This window comes from Babesia microti, chromosome II (assembly GCF_000691945.2).
Source record: "Babesia microti strain RI chromosome II, complete genome".
Taxonomy (NCBI): domain Eukaryota; phylum Apicomplexa; class Aconoidasida; order Piroplasmida; family Babesiidae; genus Babesia; species Babesia microti.
In genome coordinates, this window is record NC_027206.1 from 1,243,433 (window position 1) to 1,260,497 (window position 17,065).

General features: G+C 40.5%; 12 protein-coding genes across 12 annotated transcripts; 5 read left to right on the forward strand and 7 right to left on the reverse strand.

The window, feature by feature from the left end:
• BMR1_02g03535 (hypothetical protein) lies at positions 290–1,744 on the reverse strand (the record flags this gene model as incomplete). Its single annotated transcript, XM_012793014.1, has 1 exon — positions 290–1,744. One exon carries the CDS (start codon positions 1,742–1,744, stop codon positions 290–292), a length of 1,455 nt encoding a protein of 484 aa, XP_012648468.1.
• Positions 1,999–2,669, reverse strand: BMR1_02g03540 (Putative 50S ribosomal protein L18 apicoplast; the record flags this gene model as incomplete). Its single annotated transcript, XM_021481700.1, has 4 exons — positions 1,999–2,059; positions 2,084–2,204; positions 2,226–2,463; positions 2,526–2,669. 4 exons carry the CDS (start codon positions 2,667–2,669, stop codon positions 1,999–2,001), a joined length of 564 nt encoding a protein of 187 aa, XP_021338311.1.
• BMR1_02g03545 (hypothetical protein) lies at positions 2,851–3,867 on the forward strand (the record flags this gene model as incomplete). The annotated part of the gene is made up of 4 exons (XM_012793016.1): positions 2,851–2,934; positions 2,955–3,305; positions 3,326–3,644; positions 3,665–3,867. 4 exons carry the CDS (start codon positions 2,851–2,853, stop codon positions 3,865–3,867), a joined length of 957 nt encoding a protein of 318 aa, XP_012648470.1.
• Positions 3,868–3,874: 7 nt separating this feature from the next.
• On the forward strand, positions 3,875–4,430 carry BMR1_02g03550 (conserved Plasmodium protein, unknown function; the record flags this gene model as incomplete). Its single annotated transcript, XM_012793017.1, has 3 exons — positions 3,875–4,026; positions 4,047–4,131; positions 4,152–4,430. 3 exons carry the CDS (start codon positions 3,875–3,877, stop codon positions 4,428–4,430), a joined length of 516 nt encoding a protein of 171 aa, XP_012648471.1.
• Positions 4,431–4,458: 28 nt separating this feature from the next.
• Positions 4,459–4,867, forward strand: BMR1_02g03555 (conserved Plasmodium protein, unknown function; the record flags this gene model as incomplete). The annotated part of the gene is given in 2 exon segments (XM_012793018.1): positions 4,459–4,644; positions 4,664–4,867. 2 exon segments carry the CDS (start codon positions 4,459–4,461, stop codon positions 4,865–4,867), a joined length of 390 nt encoding a protein of 129 aa, XP_012648472.1.
• Positions 5,136–6,509, reverse strand: BMR1_02g03560 (transcription factor with AP2 domain(s) (ApiAP2); the record flags this gene model as incomplete). The annotated part of the gene is made up of 1 exon (XM_012793019.1): positions 5,136–6,509. One exon carries the CDS (start codon positions 6,507–6,509, stop codon positions 5,136–5,138), a length of 1,374 nt encoding a protein of 457 aa, XP_012648473.1.
• BMR1_02g03565 (RING zinc finger protein, putative) lies at positions 6,966–8,466 on the reverse strand (the record flags this gene model as incomplete). The annotated part of the gene is made up of 4 exons (XM_012793020.1): positions 6,966–7,414; positions 7,435–7,699; positions 7,748–8,274; positions 8,295–8,466. The coding sequence occupies 4 exons, from the start codon at positions 8,464–8,466 to the stop codon at positions 6,966–6,968; spliced, it is 1,413 nt and encodes a 470-aa protein (XP_012648474.1).
• A 61-nt stretch (positions 8,467–8,527) lies between these two features.
• BMR1_02g03570 (conserved membrane protein, unknown function) lies at positions 8,528–9,311 on the forward strand (the record flags this gene model as incomplete). Its single annotated transcript, XM_021481702.1, is given in 5 exon segments — positions 8,528–8,604; positions 8,627–8,699; positions 8,719–8,840; positions 8,862–9,155; positions 9,176–9,311. 5 exon segments carry the CDS (start codon positions 8,528–8,530, stop codon positions 9,309–9,311), a joined length of 702 nt encoding a protein of 233 aa, XP_021338312.1.
• A 98-nt stretch (positions 9,312–9,409) lies between these two features.
• Positions 9,410–11,067, reverse strand: BMR1_02g03575 (rhoGAP GTPase, putative; the record flags this gene model as incomplete). The annotated part of the gene is made up of 5 exons (XM_021481703.1): positions 9,410–10,454; positions 10,475–10,667; positions 10,690–10,802; positions 10,823–10,936; positions 10,958–11,067. The coding sequence occupies 5 exons, from the start codon at positions 11,065–11,067 to the stop codon at positions 9,410–9,412; spliced, it is 1,575 nt and encodes a 524-aa protein (XP_021338313.1).
• Positions 11,068–11,149: 82 nt separating this feature from the next.
• BMR1_02g03576 (conserved Plasmodium protein, unknown function) lies at positions 11,150–12,941 on the reverse strand (the record flags this gene model as incomplete). The annotated part of the gene is made up of 14 exons (XM_021481704.1): positions 11,150–11,378; positions 11,399–11,718; positions 11,740–11,853; positions 11,875–11,948; positions 11,970–12,027; positions 12,048–12,123; positions 12,146–12,192; positions 12,215–12,246; positions 12,267–12,329; positions 12,353–12,422; positions 12,444–12,641; positions 12,664–12,765; positions 12,787–12,875; positions 12,899–12,941. 14 exons carry the CDS (start codon positions 12,939–12,941, stop codon positions 11,150–11,152), a joined length of 1,515 nt encoding a protein of 504 aa, XP_021338314.1.
• BMR1_02g03590 (hypothetical protein) lies at positions 14,144–15,835 on the forward strand (the record flags this gene model as incomplete). The annotated part of the gene is made up of 1 exon (XM_012793025.2): positions 14,144–15,835. The coding sequence occupies one exon, from the start codon at positions 14,144–14,146 to the stop codon at positions 15,833–15,835; it is 1,692 nt and encodes a 563-aa protein (XP_012648479.2).
• BMR1_02g03595 (lipoate-protein ligase 2 (LipL2)) lies at positions 16,098–16,907 on the reverse strand (the record flags this gene model as incomplete). The annotated part of the gene is made up of 1 exon (XM_012793026.2): positions 16,098–16,907. One exon carries the CDS (start codon positions 16,905–16,907, stop codon positions 16,098–16,100), a length of 810 nt encoding a protein of 269 aa, XP_012648480.2.
• Positions 16,908–17,065: the final 158 nt, after the last annotated feature.

Consider the following 17,065-nt stretch of genomic DNA (forward strand, 5'->3'; position numbering starts at 1 on the left):
TCATTTTTAAAATAAAATATCTTCAGCCAGTAAAATCTTATATAAACTGCAAAATATAAAATACCAAAGACATACGAATAATTAAGCTCATATTAAAAATTATACCGCTGCATAAGATAAAGATGAGAACGTACGTTATAATCTAAGACGGCATACGCTGGTAAATTTAAAGTGGGATATGGCTTAAATAATTACTGTACCAAATTAGAGACATGTGACTAAAAATTTAGTAGCATTATGTGTGTACCTTGTAACTGCATTTTTCTACATAACAAGTTGAAAGGCGCAATTAGTGCCTCTTTTTGACGAGTGAGAATACATTAACGGCTAGCGTGAGGTCTTTTACGCTAGTTGGCTTGCTTTGACGCGCGGGCGAGGGCTGAGGGGTGCTCTTAAACTCCTCTATAAATTCGACAAACAATTTTACCGGTTTCCCCCTCTCTGAATCATCTATGCCAACGCTAGTAGAAACGGCTGGATCCGCCAGAGGTGTAGAATTGGCATCAAGTGGATAAGCCTTGAAGGATGACCACGTCTCATCGATCAGAAATGGTTGAAATAATTTTTGAATTCCAGATTTGATCATATTTAATAAAGTGAGAGAGTCTTTGTTGCCATATTGTTCAATTTTAAATGCCCTAATGTAAGAACCATTAACGATAGTTTTAGATACATCCCATAAAGTAGGATCCGAGTAAGTAATTAGATATTTTTCGGACTCTTGACCTCCAAAATTGTATTCGTCCCGATCATAATGATCAGGATTGGAAAAGTTAAATAAGATAGAGTTGGATAGGTTGAAGGTGGGGAAGTTTGAGATGTTTGAGTGAGGTAACTGTTCATTATGAAAATCAATATTTGACTGGTCACATTCAAATATGGCAACCCCAATTGTCTGCCATTCAAAATCCGGCTCCCAACATATCCTGGCCAACCCTCGTTTTATCACAAATATGCGATCGCTATTTGAAAAGGAATTCTTGAAACCAATGCTTTGTTTGCGACCCGATCTATTCATCCCCACCAATGAACAAGTATCATGTTGATCGGTATATGCTCCATTGAAGTGATTAAAGCTATAAATCATACCCCTTTCCGCCATGTATGATATGTCAAACATGTCGTTATGTAACAAATGGTTGTATCCAATAGAAAAGAGGTTACGGCGGCCATCATGGATAATTTTAGTGTCGTTAAAATTGTTAGGATAATTTATGTGGTTGTCCTGCTGTTGAATCATTTGATAAAAATTGTAGTTTTCTGGTCCCATTGGCAAGGTGCGGCCTGTAGGCGATGAATGGAATTCAGAATGATTTATAATCCCATCTTCTATCGAAGAAGTGTACGTTAAGAAGGGTGAATTTCCATGATCAACCGAAGACTTGTCTGATGACTTGTCAGCCGATGATTTGTGACTAGCGATTTGTTTATTAAACGAATTTACAAGCGATTTGACCGAAACGCGTTCGTTACTCCATGTATTTGAATCGCATTGTGAATGTACAGATGGAGAAAAATATCCATCAACTATATGCGGTGACATACAATAATCGCTGCTAGTAGCCTCTACCAAGTTCTGTTTGTACAACCTAACGCCACGCCCCAATAACCTAGATGGATCGTTAGAGGGGAATTCTACAGTCGATTGGTGCAGATCATATCCGTAATTCAAATCATTTGTATCGGATTCAATTGGAGAGGTTTCTCCGGGATGGATATCTACATCAACCCCTCCAGCCTCCATCGCCGGATATTTACAATGTGCACCCTACGGTCTTGAACTAACGTTTGTGTATATGCCCTAGCAGGTCACACAGTGGAGATTTTTCACTTAATTTGAAAAGGCGCTAGCTAGTTTATAAGTAATAATTAGCATGTTGAATTTATATACATATATTTTGGAACGAAATTTTATGGCCTCATAAAATTATGCCCTATCTACAATTGCTAAATTTTACAGGAACGTATAGCCGAGTGTTTATGGCCTTGTACGTCATATCATAACTGCAGTCCAACCTTTCTAGCGCCTATGGCAACTGCCTCCACTCTTCCATGGTACCTAAGTTACTACTAGTACTATTACTTGTACCCAGCACGATCAAAGTAAACCTTAGCCACTCCCTTAGCTAGGGCCAGGCGGCCTATGTGCTTCCCTACTTCATATGCTGCTTTGACATTGTTTCCCTTGTTACGCCTTACTGTGGCTGGAATAAGCATCAACTTACGATCCTTTGTGGGTACGGTCCCCAGCACGTCCGCCAACACGGGGAGATTCGAGGATGCTATGCAGATTACTTGGTTTTTATAATCGTCCACAACTGCTGCATATATTTGAAGGTGTGATTTTTTGACTGTTAGTCTAACACGACGTTCGCCATTGGCCACGTCTTTAGATAGTTTTGCCCATGGTTCACCAAGGGGAGAGGGTTCGACTTTTTCTTCGAATAGGTGGGCCCAAGGAGGCTGTATTACAAGAGAAAGAAGGACTTGGATATAAAATGGAATGGTAGAAAAAAAGAGCCTACCGTCTTGTGAAGCCTCTTAGGCTTTCCATACACCGTCATTGAGTGTAGTATAAATTTAATGTTTCTGTGGAGAAACCCGTGGCATCCTGTGGTGTGGATTAGTGCAATTGTTAATAAAATAGTGTAATAAGAATGGTTGTGCATAAAATTTAAGGCATTAAATGTAGAGATGAATGTGTTTGGTCAATTGAAATGAGTTACATGGCAAGTTTAAGGAGGTGTTTTCGTGCCAACGCAGACTTTTGAAAAGACCAAAATTCCCTAGGGCAGACTACCCTACATGACAAGCAGTATATACATATAAGCACTATAGGATGTGGTGGGAATGACTGATGACAGTAACAACAACGTGGGCAAGATAAGCAGCAGTGATATAAAGGCTTTGCTCCAGAGCTCGGAAAACGAATTCGTACGTATTTAGTCACGAAGGCCGCCTACGTGGAAGAAATTAAGCGGTCCAAATTAGACAGTGTACAGGCCATCAATTACAGGGAAAGCCTGGTGAATTGCGTGAGGGAAAGCAGAGCGCTCTACAAAAAACTTGAAAAGACAGTTCAACTTGTGCAACAGAAGTTCCTGAGGCAATCACAAGCAATTGCATCGGCTGCTGATACCAAAATTAAAGCTGAAACTGAAGTAATCCAAAAAATTTTGGCAGAAAAATTTGCCAAAAAAGCAGATGATCTTGAGTTAGAGACGTTAAAGACCAGGGAAGCCCTAGAAAAACAAGCTCTACTAGAAGCCCACAGGGCAAAATCGTCTATTCAGCACTATAAGCAAGTATGTTACAGACTATCTAGTTGGCTGGACAGAAAGAGGAGGCCTTCAAAAAGCTTCTGCTAAGAAATACAATCCTCTACAATCTATATTTTGCGATAAAACATCCTGCTGCATCAGATCCAACTCTAATTACGCGACACATTAACTCCGACCCTAGCCTTAGCGCACTGGACAGTGATATAGGGTTCACACGCCTATTGGAAAGTAAGCGAAAGTACGCTGGGTCGGGCGTTTTCAGCAACCTGGAAGCGGCATTAAGGTACTTTAAAAGTCAAACAAACCCCGTGGCTCATAAATCTGAGGGTATATTCGACGAGATAAGGGACAGTCTCAAATCCAGTATGTACCGCCTGACTCAGACGATTTTCAGACCGCTTTGTTCGCGATAAATCGCTTGCCAAAAGAAGCCAAGCAGGTGCTCTGCAAGTCTGAATTCGGCGAGCCTTTCAAATTTTTTTGCCAATTAGATCTCACATCGCGATACCTTGCAGCCCGTTTAAGCGCTTTATCAGATGTCCTAAGCAACGGTATAAGTGGTACAAGTGAAGATAAAGTTGCATAATATTAGGATGAACTTTGTAAAGACGCATATTTACAAGCAAGAGTATACCGATAGAGGGGTTAGCGAAAGCATAGACGAAGCGCGGAGGGAGGAAGATATCGCAGAGGCAGAGCGTTTATCTAAACTTCCAGAATTCAGATTGAACCCAAACATAACCAGGTATGTAACCAAATATGCAGCCTTGCTGAAAGACTTGGAATTGAGCCCGCCTTTGAGGACGAAGAAGACGATCTCAACCCTCTAAATATTCAAGACGCGCCGGCGGTATAGCTGTAGTAATCCAGGTCAGTTACGAGGAGGACGAGTTCTACGAAGAGTTGGAACGGCAGAGAAAGGAGGCAGAGCGTGAACGGGAAAAACAAGACGCTTACATTCGCAACGAGTTCATAAGGGCCAAGTCAGAGTTAGAGGAGGCCTGGAGGGAGACTGATACGGGTAGTTACGGACTGGTCCCAACCATAACCAAGAACCGGGTGAAGAGCAATATAAATACGTCTGCAGTGTCTGCGATCATTCGGAAAAGGCAGCCGCGTGGTCTGGTCGAGGGATACGACTCGTCCTAATAGAGGTTAGTTCTTGGGCTAAAGGCTTATGTCTATATGTGTTGGTAACGTACGGCTCGCACTGGCTCGGTCCATTCAAGGCTGGTGTGGGCCCACCGGGGCGAGCCGGGGCTCTCACAGCGCGAAGGTTCCGTACGGGGTTAAGCAGAGTGCAGGTTACAAGGAGAGCAGGCTGCAGCGGAGATTGGCTCTGGAGGCGGCCCGCAAGCAGAGGGTAATTTACGTTAATTCAGGAGGCCAGGGGTTTGATTTTGGACACCAGGAGCAGTTTGTTTATGTGTCTCAGGCACAACACGGGAATAAATTGGTTCAGGGCCCAGGAAATTCTTAAGCACTTGGAAATGCACGTCAGACATCCGTCCGATGGAATTGACGCTAGCCTCCGCGATAAGATAACAGCTGCTGCCAACCTCGTAAAGGCCAAGTCGCGCCAATAGTATCCTGAAAGCATTTGATGCTTGATTGTCAAACTAATAAACTGAATATTAAATTAGTAAACTGTAATATTAAACTAATAAACTGAATATTAAATACTCAATTACTCAAGTCTAAGTAACTCAAATTACAAATTTATAACCTTATAACCTTAAAAAATTAGAACTGTAATTGAGTATAGCAGAATTAGGTGTTGGGGATTCCAATTTGCACATAAATTTTCACACTATCTAATGCAGTGGGAACACGTCGATAAAATCTGCTTTATCGCTATTGATCGTTTGGGTTTGTCGCAGTCGCCGAAGGGGAGTGGGGATGACTGGCCCGAAGCGCTAACTTTCCCCTGGAACGCTCAAAACGCTCTGAAGTGCTTTGCCGTTCCGCCTCCAGTCTACACTGTATGGCAAGCTGCTTGGCGTTGCGGAATCCGTACTTCTTAATGGGAAACTTCCGCATTTGAAAGTTGTTCGTTATGGTCCAGTAGGCCAGCCAGGCCTGTTTCTTCGCATTGAAGCTAACACCCTTCATAGGCTGCGCGTAGTCAGATAACATAAGAATCTCGCCTTGGCACTTGGAGCCCCTATCCAAAGCTTTCCCTGTATTTTTTTTCATCGCCCTGCCGTCCGTGTGGACTGGACTGGCTACCGCGGTCTGCCCCGAGTCAAAATTGATAGGGCCGAAAGCGTCCGCCGTTGTAGGGTATGAGGGATCTGAGGCACGGCCAAACTGTGGTAGGCCTGTCTCCGCCTGGTGTTGCGGAGTAGTAGCAGCCCAGTGGGGACTGGCTCCGCATGGAACTGCCGCAAGGGGGGGTTCGGCTACCGGTGCCATGTACTGCATGGGCCAGTGGCCATGATGGGACGCTATCGTATGGCAGTCATCACAGGCGCCGCAGGTGCTCAAGCTGTTCATGCGCGAGGTGAAGCCTGCTGTATCAGCACAATCATCGGAGAGAGAGGAGGGGAGGCGTGTTGTACCGCAGTGGTAGAGCGGGTAAGTCTGTCCCACATACTCTACTGGTTCGACATATTCGGTGGCCTCTGTTGGCCGTCTGCGAAGCGGGGCCAGTGATCCTGACCCATCGCCTGTACAGGGGCAGGGGCCGTATGCAATGGGGCTGGCTTTGGGCCGGTGAAATTCATCCCTCGCACACTGGGTGTCGTACAAAAAGAGAGAATTAAGCTTGGCGATAAGGTATTGGGACAACGAAGTCAACCAGGAGGAGGAGAGGTCTTCGAAGCAGGGGCCGAACAGGGAGATGTATGGATCGAGATCGGAGAGCGACTGTGCTATTTGGATGCGGTACAGGTGGTGCAGGAAGATGGGATCCCCTGGAGAGTTGGTCCATGTTGTGGCCAGCTCCTGGACCATGTAGCTCAGGCTGTTCTTGTACATGTCAAGCAAGTACATCCCATCCTCTGGGAGTCCTGGCAAGTCTGGGTGGGGGGGCTGTACGTGCGGGTGATGCCAATGGCAGTTGGACGGAGCCCCAATAGGCGGGGGATGATATTCCGTGGATTGTCCAGGTAAGGCATCGAACTCTTCCGCGCTCTGGTTCGAGTTTGAAATGGAAGGCTGAGTTATGCTGAATGCGGGCATTGCGCAGTGTGGTTGCGCGATATTGTTGAGGTTAAACTTGTGCATTTTAGCTTATATAAGGGCATACGGTAGCGGTTTATCTGTGTTGGAGAGTAACGGCTTGGGGAATGGCATATCTGGAAGGTGGCAGACCGTTTGTCAACAGGCTGAATGGTGATAAGTGATGAGGCAGTAGCGGAGCAGTGTCTTCAGAGTTTCTATATGTTAGAAAAGGAATAATTCTCGAGTATTTTGCGTTGCAAATTGCTTGATGGAATCATGACCTGCACCCCACGACACACACGTCTAATCGTCCTCTGCATAGGCTATAGGCGCCCCCCCCTCCCACACGCACCATTGCCTATATAATTTCTACCTCCCCTATCTGGTATGCCCTAATACCTTCTACTAATACAACTAACACTACTACCTCACCTATTCAGTGTAACCTGACGGGTCGACTATTTTACATATTAAATAATAGTTGTGTGAATCAGGTACACAAAAGTAGATTTGCGGTAATTAGCCACAAAGGGAACGGCAGTTAGGGCAAGTTAGGTTCTCCCTTATCCAAGCTCTAACGCAGCACCAATGGAACATGTGTCCGCACTGCAAAGTTATAAACTTATCGAAATTCTTGAACCTTTGGCAACAAATAGTGCAAATATTTTTTGTGTCCGGAACAACTTCCGCAAACATATAGCCCAAATTTGAACCACCGTACTTTGTGAAAATGTCATATCCGCATTCCGGCGATTTGTACCTTTCTACACTAGCAGAAAGCCTGTTGATAAGAGCATACGACGCCTTGGGTTGACCGCTGTGCGTTCGTGTAATCCTTTGTATGGCAGACTCGTCGAGCTGCGTGGCCGCAATGTGTAGTGCGATTTGCTGCTGCCTGGGAGAGAGCATTTTGATCCTATTCCAATCCTCGCTTGGTATTATGTCGGCCAACGTTGGGTCGATCGGGTCTGCGTCATGTTGTTATTACCCCCCAGCGTCACCTGCGTGTTTGGGCCTATCCTCATGCAGCCAAATTCGCTTGTATAGGGATAGGTGGCTGTGATTTTGAAATCAACTCCCAAGTAATTGAAAGAGTCACCATAACGGAAAGCTTCCTTGAATTTGTTGTTTAGGGCAGGGTAGAGATAGTCCTCGTGTAAATCGTAATCGTAAATCTTGGGCAAAGTGTCCCTTATTGGAGCGATTGTTACACTCTGGTACTCTCCCCATGGATCCAGAGATACGTATATTTCCTGTATTAATCATATTGTTTTTTCAGTTAATAACCGGTCAGAACTTACAGTGTCACGGGTTATATGCCCTGGCTTATCTGGTGGGTATATAGCATAGACCAAGAATTCGAGATCTCCTGCATAGAATATCTGCCCTGGAAAGTAAATTTTTGCACCATTTCTGCGCAGAAATGGTTCCAATTTAGCTCGGTAAATTGAATTAATTAGCGATTTAGGAGTGTCTATTTGATCTAAAATGCTTATGGGTTGGTCAAAGTTTGAGTTTAGTGATACAGTCCTCCTATGTTCATGTTTTGAGTTGATAGACATAGTTTCAGATATGTGAAACGGGCCTTCTCCCGAAACCGTATTTTGATTTTTAAGTTTAGTTACGTAGTCACTTTTGATATATGTAATATTGCTTGAATCATTCATCAGAAATAGTGTCTTCATAAGTTTGTCAAAATAGTCATCTGGAACTACCCATAGTAATTGGATGCGGCATAGCGACTTCACACACCTGTCCACAAACACCAGTGTCTCGTTGTCCAGAATTCCACAATTTGGTTCGCACTTTAGCACTGTATAAGAAATTTCTACATATGTGCTGTATTACCTTGACAATCGGCCACGGGATATATTACCAGACCCTCATTAATTACCATTTGTTTCGCATTGTATTCTGATAGCCTAGCAAACAACTGCTCTTCGTCACAAGACTTCTGATTTACCGCGATGTGTAGCCTTTTTAACACAAATGGCCCGTTATTAGCGTATATTTCTAGCATATAAATGTACTGGCTGTCAGGCTCTGGTATTTGTCTGGGGTACCAACAATTACTTGTAGAAATGAGGATAACTCAGATGCTAAATTGCATTGCAATAGCCTATGTCCCATACATAATCTTCTATTCAAAAGGCGGGGTGTGAGTCGTGCATTTCATGCAGTGAAGACATTCCTGAACACTCTGCACTGACGGCGTTGGGTTTTGGATTTTACGTCCTGTCGCAATTCACCAAAGTGACTGCCTTTTATTTAGATTTGTCTAATTGCATCTGGAATATTTGATTTGCTGGGCCTTTACATGCTTAACGAAGCGTTAATAACCAGCCTTACAAACTCTATTGACTTCTACTACATTCACTACGCCATAACCACTAGGTGGAGCTATAAATAACACAGGAGCTTAATCAGATCCGAACGAAATTTGAGAACACTTCCCATAGGGGCAGGCTGGGCCTTAGCTGAAATCATCATTAATTATATAGTTTCATTTATCGCGGGGTTTAGGGACAAGAGCTTCAAATTGAGATACTACTTCAACGCATTTGAGGCTAATAGCAAAATTCTATACAATTTTGTCTCCTCGTTCCTAGTTATACACTATGTTAGAGCTTCGTCCAAGCCCTTTACATCAATGCCGCTTCTTGTAGGGGCCATTCTGACCCATTTCTTTTTTGTGCCATATTTTAAAAGGTAGCGCAACTGTTATTTAGAAACATTCCAGTGGGAACAAATGATGTCACCACTGCAGAATGGATTTCTCTCGTCTTTTCCGCAGCGTCAGATGTCACTATCGCTTTTTTCATAAAGTATCTAGACCGTCTTTATGAACGGGAAAAGAAACTCTAACTGTTTATATAATTGCTAAAGCTAGTGTTCTATACTTTATTGAACGTGAGTTGTATAATAACTTGGATTGGTTTGCTGATGTTATGTTAGGCCCAAAATTAATTTACACACTTGCGCGCTTGTTTTTCTGCCGTGTTAATACTAGTGTTGCTTTCTGAACCTGTTCCAGAATCGGTTTCACTATATGTGCCCGTATTGGATCCAGAACCAGAAACTATATCAGATCCACTATAAGATTCAGAACCAGAACCTGTATCAGATCCACTGTAAGATTCAGAACCAGAACCTGTATCAGATCCACTGTAAGATTCAGAACCAGAACCTGTATCAGATCCACTGTAAGATTCAGAACCAGATCCGGAATCCGTGTGAGATGAATCACTATCAGTGTATGATGATGATGACGACGAGTCGCTAAATGTTACATTTTCAAAAGTTTCCGTGTCATTCCGCGGTAAATCGGCACTAAAATCGATTCCCAGGCTTTCAAAAAGCTTTACTTTGTTCTTCACCATCATAGTAATGGCCCTAGTGGCTGTTTTTATGTATTTTGAACAACAGGGGTCAGGGGTATGTGGGCGAAAAAAACTTCCACCAAATAACTCCCCCAAATAATTCAGTGTTAACTCGTTTGTCTTGGAGTATTTGAGCAAATTCTCAAACAGCAATATGATAAGATAAACGCAGCTCATGTGGTCGATGCTCTGGGATGATATCAAATTCTTGATCGAGTTTTCCAAAAACTCATCACTGGGGTTTTCGCCTAAAAGCTTGAGTTTGTGATAACTTGAAGGACCCATTATACCTCCATATTGGGAATCTAACAATAGCCTAAAAGAGTAAACCAGTGCCGGTATATTCGTAGGGGTTAGTACCCTCTCCCCTTGACTCTCAATGTCTCCAATAAAACCGTAGAGCGTGGGTGCATCAGATTGTATATCAAATAATTGCTTCATTGTAACACAAGGTTGAGACTCCAACAATTTTATCAACTTAGATAAAAATGGAGGGATTCTACTTAACCCCTTAAATGGCTTCCCAAATCGAACGCATAGGCTATTAAAGTCTGAACCGAAGACAGTAACCGGTGTCTCTAAGCCCATTATAATTTCTTCATATCTCTGCACAACGTAGGGGAAATATCTAAATGATCCGTTCATTACCTTATGTTATCCTTTGTCTTAATGTCCAACTGCAGTAAAGCATCCGATAATTTGTCCAAAAAAATGATTTTATCGCTAGCATTCCCATTTAATGGTGATCCTAGGGACATTAATGTGCTAACAGTGTATCCCGAATGAATTATATAGGCCTTTTTTAGTTGAAGCTTGTGATCTCTGGGTAAAAGATCAAACCCTGTGTTTATGAGAGTTCTTACATGTTTTTGCAAAGTAAAAATCATGAGAATCAGTCCAGAAAGCGCAAGTTTGGCAAATAATCAATGCATATGGGTTCTTAGTAACACTGTGTAACTTTGAAATGGCATAACGACTAAATTTTGTGAGTTTTACATCGATTTTTCCGGATTCAAACAAGCATAATTAGTGATTGCTGGGATTATTACTATTACTTTGTATCCAAGGGGCGAATTACCGAGATCTCCAACCAAACTAGTGTCCACAAACCTGTATGACTGTGGTGATTACTCCCTGTAGTCTTCATGTTTGGACATAGAATGGAGTGTGTTGTAATCGTAGCCGTTATAGGTGCATTGTTCTCCATCTGAATCGAACACCAACAAACTGTCGGTGATCATGGCACAACACGACACTAGTTAAATGTGTAAGCTATACTGTGGTGGGGTAAGGTGTATGTGAAAATTAGCTTTAAAGTTATTGCTAGGCGATTTTGTGAAGGAATCTCCCTTCCACAAGCCAAAAGGCAGGGGAATGTGGGTTGTCAGGTTTTGTTTCGCAAATTTTGAAGGTGTTTTTATTTTGCTTCCCAGAATGGTAAAACCCAGGCACACAGCCCAAATTATCACTGTAATAATACTCATTTCTCGAGTCTCTAATGTCACTGCAACTATTCGAATACTCACTACTATTCTTGTTACTGCTCTTCCTTCTAATTCATACAGATATTACCTTTCCATTGTCTTTCTAATTAATTCATTCTCCATTATTTTGTGTGATAATATGTATTTCCTGTTTGTCTCTTTCAATTGCTTAAATTTATCCCTAAGGGTATCAATTATCTCCCTCTCTAACTCAACTAACCGTTGCGTATCCTGATCAATCTTCTCGGCCCTTTGCGCCAATTCTGCATGCTTCTTTATATATTCTTTCATCATATCCTGCTGTTCAATCTTCCTTTTATCCAAATCCTCCAACTTGAGGTTCACCGGCAAATTGTACACTATCTTCTTGTTCAAAGCAACATACGTCATGTTGCAATCATCACGGACCTAAATGAGTTTTGATATTACTTTCTGTATTTGTTGACTCAATTCAGCATGTTCTAATTGAATTCTTTTTTTGTTTTCCAAGCAATTCTTCAGTTGCAGTAACATTTGGTACTCTTTAGATATGTGTTTGACAAACTGAATTATTAAATCACTTACGTCTTTCTGAGGCGTATGGATGAGTTGATTTAGAGAAAATGGCGAATTTTTAATTTCCAACCCATTCAATTTGACTACATAATTCAATATTATACCTTGTATTTGACACTTTTCATATACATAAAAATTTGACACGCTATATGTGACCAAGTACTAAATAAAAAATGTAATACATCTCCATTTGACAGATCACGGGTAGAAATGATTTTTACATTCCCAATGGGTACAATATCGAAATTATCACCGCCTCTAAATTATAATGTGAGTTTACATCTCAATTCTGTTGTCTTCCGAATCCACCGCATGTATCAATAATCCCTGGAATAAATATATCAATTACATTATATTGAGTGTGGGAGTGGTATTCTAATGCTAAATAATGTTAGTGATACCTTCAATGAAACAATTCGGCCCGTATGCTGGTCCATGCAAAATTTTAACATCAAATGGGGAATCTATATGACTGTGAAAACAATACTTTCAATATGCTTTCCATTGCATAGGACGTGCAGATTATATAATCCAGATTTGTGAGGGATGTAAGAAACCTAGATTAATTGCTATTTTACCTCAAATAAACCGTTTGTTAGTAGTTTAACTGATACATAACAATCATCAGCGTTGATGTCTTGCATATCATCAGCAGCCTCTAATGAAGATGTATGGGATGTCGAATCATGATTAATATATGATAATTTAGCTGTAATAATGTTACTTATTGACTGGTGAATCCTTTGTCCGCGTTTGTTGTACAATATGACATTGCCCTAATTGAGTAGTGGTGTCTACTTTTAAGAATCTTCCCGCCAACCCTCCAATAAAAGCATCCCCCGTAGCTCTAACCAAATATATTTCATCATAACCCTTAGCGTAGCTGGTAGATTCTATATCCTAGGTTAATGTGTGAGTTACATCTGTTATTCGAGTGGAATTGTAATTGACAGGAAAGTTGTTAGTGATACCACAGTAGTTATTGTGTGTTTTGGGGTCCAATACAGATACTATATAAATATTTGCAATGTACCGAAAGCTTTAGCAAATGTGTAGTCAGGAATCGTATCCAACATCTTAATGTTTGCATTAAATTGTGCAATCTATACTATAATCTACGCAATCAATCATTAAAAGGAATTTTGCCAATATTTTAGTATTACTTTGGTCAGAAGGTCTATAAAAATAACCAAATATTGTGCTAAAACGAATGTTATATAGCAGTCATGGTTGTGGTGTGTCATAGGTAGACAAGTCAGTGCTCAAGTATGCAAGCGTGTGCTCAGCCCTAACGTCTAATCCAAACTAGTAACAGAAATTAAACTAACAATTTTATTGAATAAATCAAATTAAAGTACTAAAAATATGGTTAAAATGGAAACTTCCTATATAGATTTCAATTTTTGAAATGGTAATGTAACTGTAAATGGTAAGATTGTAATATTAAATTATGTGCACTTGATCAATAACTAACGGGCGTGGTTAGATGTATTAGAACATTAGTTTGTAAGTGCGTAGTAGGAATCACGATGATTAAGGAGATATTAAGGTAGCGAGTAGTGTCACCCCCACCATCACGTAATACATTCCACATTACACATCTAACTATTTCATGTGCGTTCACTTAAATAACATAAAAACTAGCTTAAAGGATGCGTGAAAATGTCAATACATTCCTCATATGTGGTGCATATGATTAAAACATTGGTTTCCATGTTGTTCCACGAGACACACATTGTTCCTGCTTCTATTGTGTTATTCATCACGACAAAAATTTGTTAATTTGTGTAGCATATTAAATTGAGTTATTCAACTGGGAAATTGCTACGCTGTGTTACACACCTTTGATCCAATTGAAGCGTGGCACGTGCCATTCTTCCCACAGATCTCATCTACATGAATCATCACTGCTCCTAACATCCATAAACACAACAATCATAACACATCACATCTGAAATACTTTTAACACAGATACACACATAAATCACTATTTTCTCCTGAATACAATTTCCAAAAGGGTGGTTGGTTGGCTAAATTGCCTATCGCTCAACATTGTCCATAGACATCAATTTTGCAATACCTGCTAATGAAGTTTTGCTGAGATCAACCCGGCACAGACATTTACTCACGTTTTACTACGACAATAAAAATATATATTAATTATTACAAACAAAAAGTCCAAAATTATTTCTGAAAAATAATTTTGATCGATATTTTAAAGGATAATTTCAATAAAAAAATAATTTTTTAATCACTGAAAATAATTTTAAACTGTAAAATGGCCCGAAATAATTTGTGCGTCGCCGGAATTAGCGGTGTAAAAATGGATGAGAAGGATAATTTCATGGTAAACTATGCCAAAAGCGATCTTTGGTATAAAGAAGATATAAAGGAGGCCCATTGTCAAGTTTTATCGCAACAATATGACAATCTTGCGCTGTCAAATGATGAAAGTACGACTACAAAGTGTGAATCAACCTGTAACGATTACTCACTGCCCAGTCTGTCATCAATAGAATCGTTTATTTCGGGTCAACTAGAATCTATGACCAAACCTCCATCATTACAACCCTTAATCCAGCCACCAAAAATCATAAATAGTTTTTGTAATCGCTCTGTCAACTCCTCGGCTGAGACAACTACACTTGTAACATCCGTTTCAATCAATCATGATACTCCCAATGTTACTGTCACGGATGATTATACCAATACATCGCTGAAAAAAACGGCCAGCGCTTGTACGGAAGATCCTTGTGACTTTGGCAATAGAGTTAAATTATTGGGGGCCCTCGATGTTATAGTGTCTATTTGCCAGCCTTGGGGCTCGCAGCCACATAGCACGGACTATTTGTACCATTTTAATCAAATAAGCACTACATCTGAACGCATCTTGTTGGAAAAGTATCACCATATATTGAGTCCAGTCATGGATATCGAAAATTTACCAGATGGGCGATCTAGTCCCTTTTATGATCGTGTGAGTGACGGTGATTTCTTCAAGATTATCTATCAACTTCATTGTTTGCGCCACTATAAGCCCTTCAAACACTCAGAATTTACGGAAATTCTTAGTGACACTGTAAGTAAACTTGAAAATAACCGTACAGATACGGCAGAGACTCGGTTGGAAGATATTGATGGCGAATGTCTCTGTTTCGATGGTGAACGCGATGATTACATCATTTCCTCAGTAGTAGCCGTTGAAATGGATTACATATCGAATGATAAGAGTGGAGATGAGATTGTCAATGTGGACCTAGTCAAGGAGGAAGTTGATTTTAAACCTAAAGCTGAAAAGGCTTATCGCCAAAACTACAGGAGATGTTATCTTGATGAGGTGGAGACGCTGGAGCATAGGACTAGGAATTCCACCAGAATTGACTACAAGGATATGCTCAATAATTCCAGTGGTGGTTATTTCCTCAAGCGCAAACACAAGAGTGAAGCAGAGGAAATCAAGCGAGCTCCTGATCGTAGAACGCTAAAAAGCAAATCCACAAACTATGAGGATTCTAGTGTAGTTGTGAAGAAGAACAAGGTGTCACCAAAGCCTCCTGCGCCAAAGCAAGATACATGGTGGCTCGGTTCGTCTAGCCGCAACCTACATGTGGTTTCGGCTAGTGTCTCTTATGATAAGAAACAGCAGCGTTTCATGGCACAATGGAAGACAAAGGAGGGCACCAAACACTCTAAAAGTTTTTATGCGAAAAGATATAAAACGCCTACTCAAGCCAAACATCATGCTGAGTTGTATAAGCAATATATATTACACCTGAGGAATCGCTGCAAGGGTGCAGGTATACCTAACACAATCCCTGAGCCAACATTTGAGCAGCTAATGATGGGAAAATTAGTGGATGGATTCGTTCCAGACATGGTACATTTGACTAAATGCGAAGATGATTTAGCCACAGTTTCTACTTGTTCCGATGAGGCTGAAGATACCATCCTGATTGATCCGTCCGCATAGTCAGAAAAATGGCTGATATACATCGTGTAAATTAAGTAGTTTTGCATTTTTACTTGTGATGTATTACAACAACAATTGTACTGTATATATGATAAAATATTGGAATATTGTCACATGAGGCAAGTAAAAACATCAGAAAACTTATATATGCTATATTTACCCAAATGTCACTTATCCACTTAGGTGGTTTCCGTTTATAACTAATCGTTATTATTCGATCTAAATTTTCAAAATTATTATACACTGTAAAATTAGTGCTGAGTTAGCTATTATTAGTCTTGCAGTTTTCAATTAATGACTCGAGGAATTGATCAGATGATAGGTTGGTTTTGAATGATAGAGGCTGCAAGAAGTCCAAATGATTACGGTTGTTGCGATAATTGGGTTGTTTAATTGGCGTATTTAGTAAATTTATCGAGTCTGTGAAGTTCCACAGTAAGCATGAATGGTGTACAAAATAGTTTTTTGACATCGCCATAGCATTTCCGCCGAATTTTTTATAGCAGTTGCCATTTTTTACGACAAAATCTCCGTCCAATTCACGTCCATCAGCCAATACATCATTTGGTTTAAATAATAAATTGTAACACCAACCAGATAGTTGTCCGTGCGATTTGAAAGTGCCAATTTGATGTGGAGCAATTATACTTACAAACAAGCTATTATTGTCAACCACTACTGTTCCCCCTCCTGTAAATCTTCTTATGCACCTAAATTTTTTGTCCATATTCCTTAGTTGATCTTCCTTTATGTCAACAGATTCTTTACCACTAAGGCCAAATACAATCACTGGCAATCCACTCATTATAGTCAAATTATTATAAAATATCAAGCCAGCCCTATCTAGATCATCTTGAGCCTGGGAGTTCAAAAATCTGTAGCTTAATCGTTCTAGTTGTATCTGTGATTCTATATCTAGGCCACATAAGTTGAAATATATCCACTGGAAATTCAAAAATTCGCTTTGATTTTTTTTGATGGTATTGGTGGAACCGTATGTAATAATGAAGTTGCCAATATTTATGTTGTGGACTTTCAAATGTGCAAAAAGTTTGTTCAGATGTTTATACATCACCACCAAGTGATACACCCAGCACCATAACCAATCTACGGCTGCAATGATCTCCTACACTAAATTGTAAGATGCTTAAATTATTTAAAGTAAGTTAACTTGTGTCGATTTTAGTTATAGCTATACTAAAGTGAGTTTACAGCCAGTTTTTGTGCAAA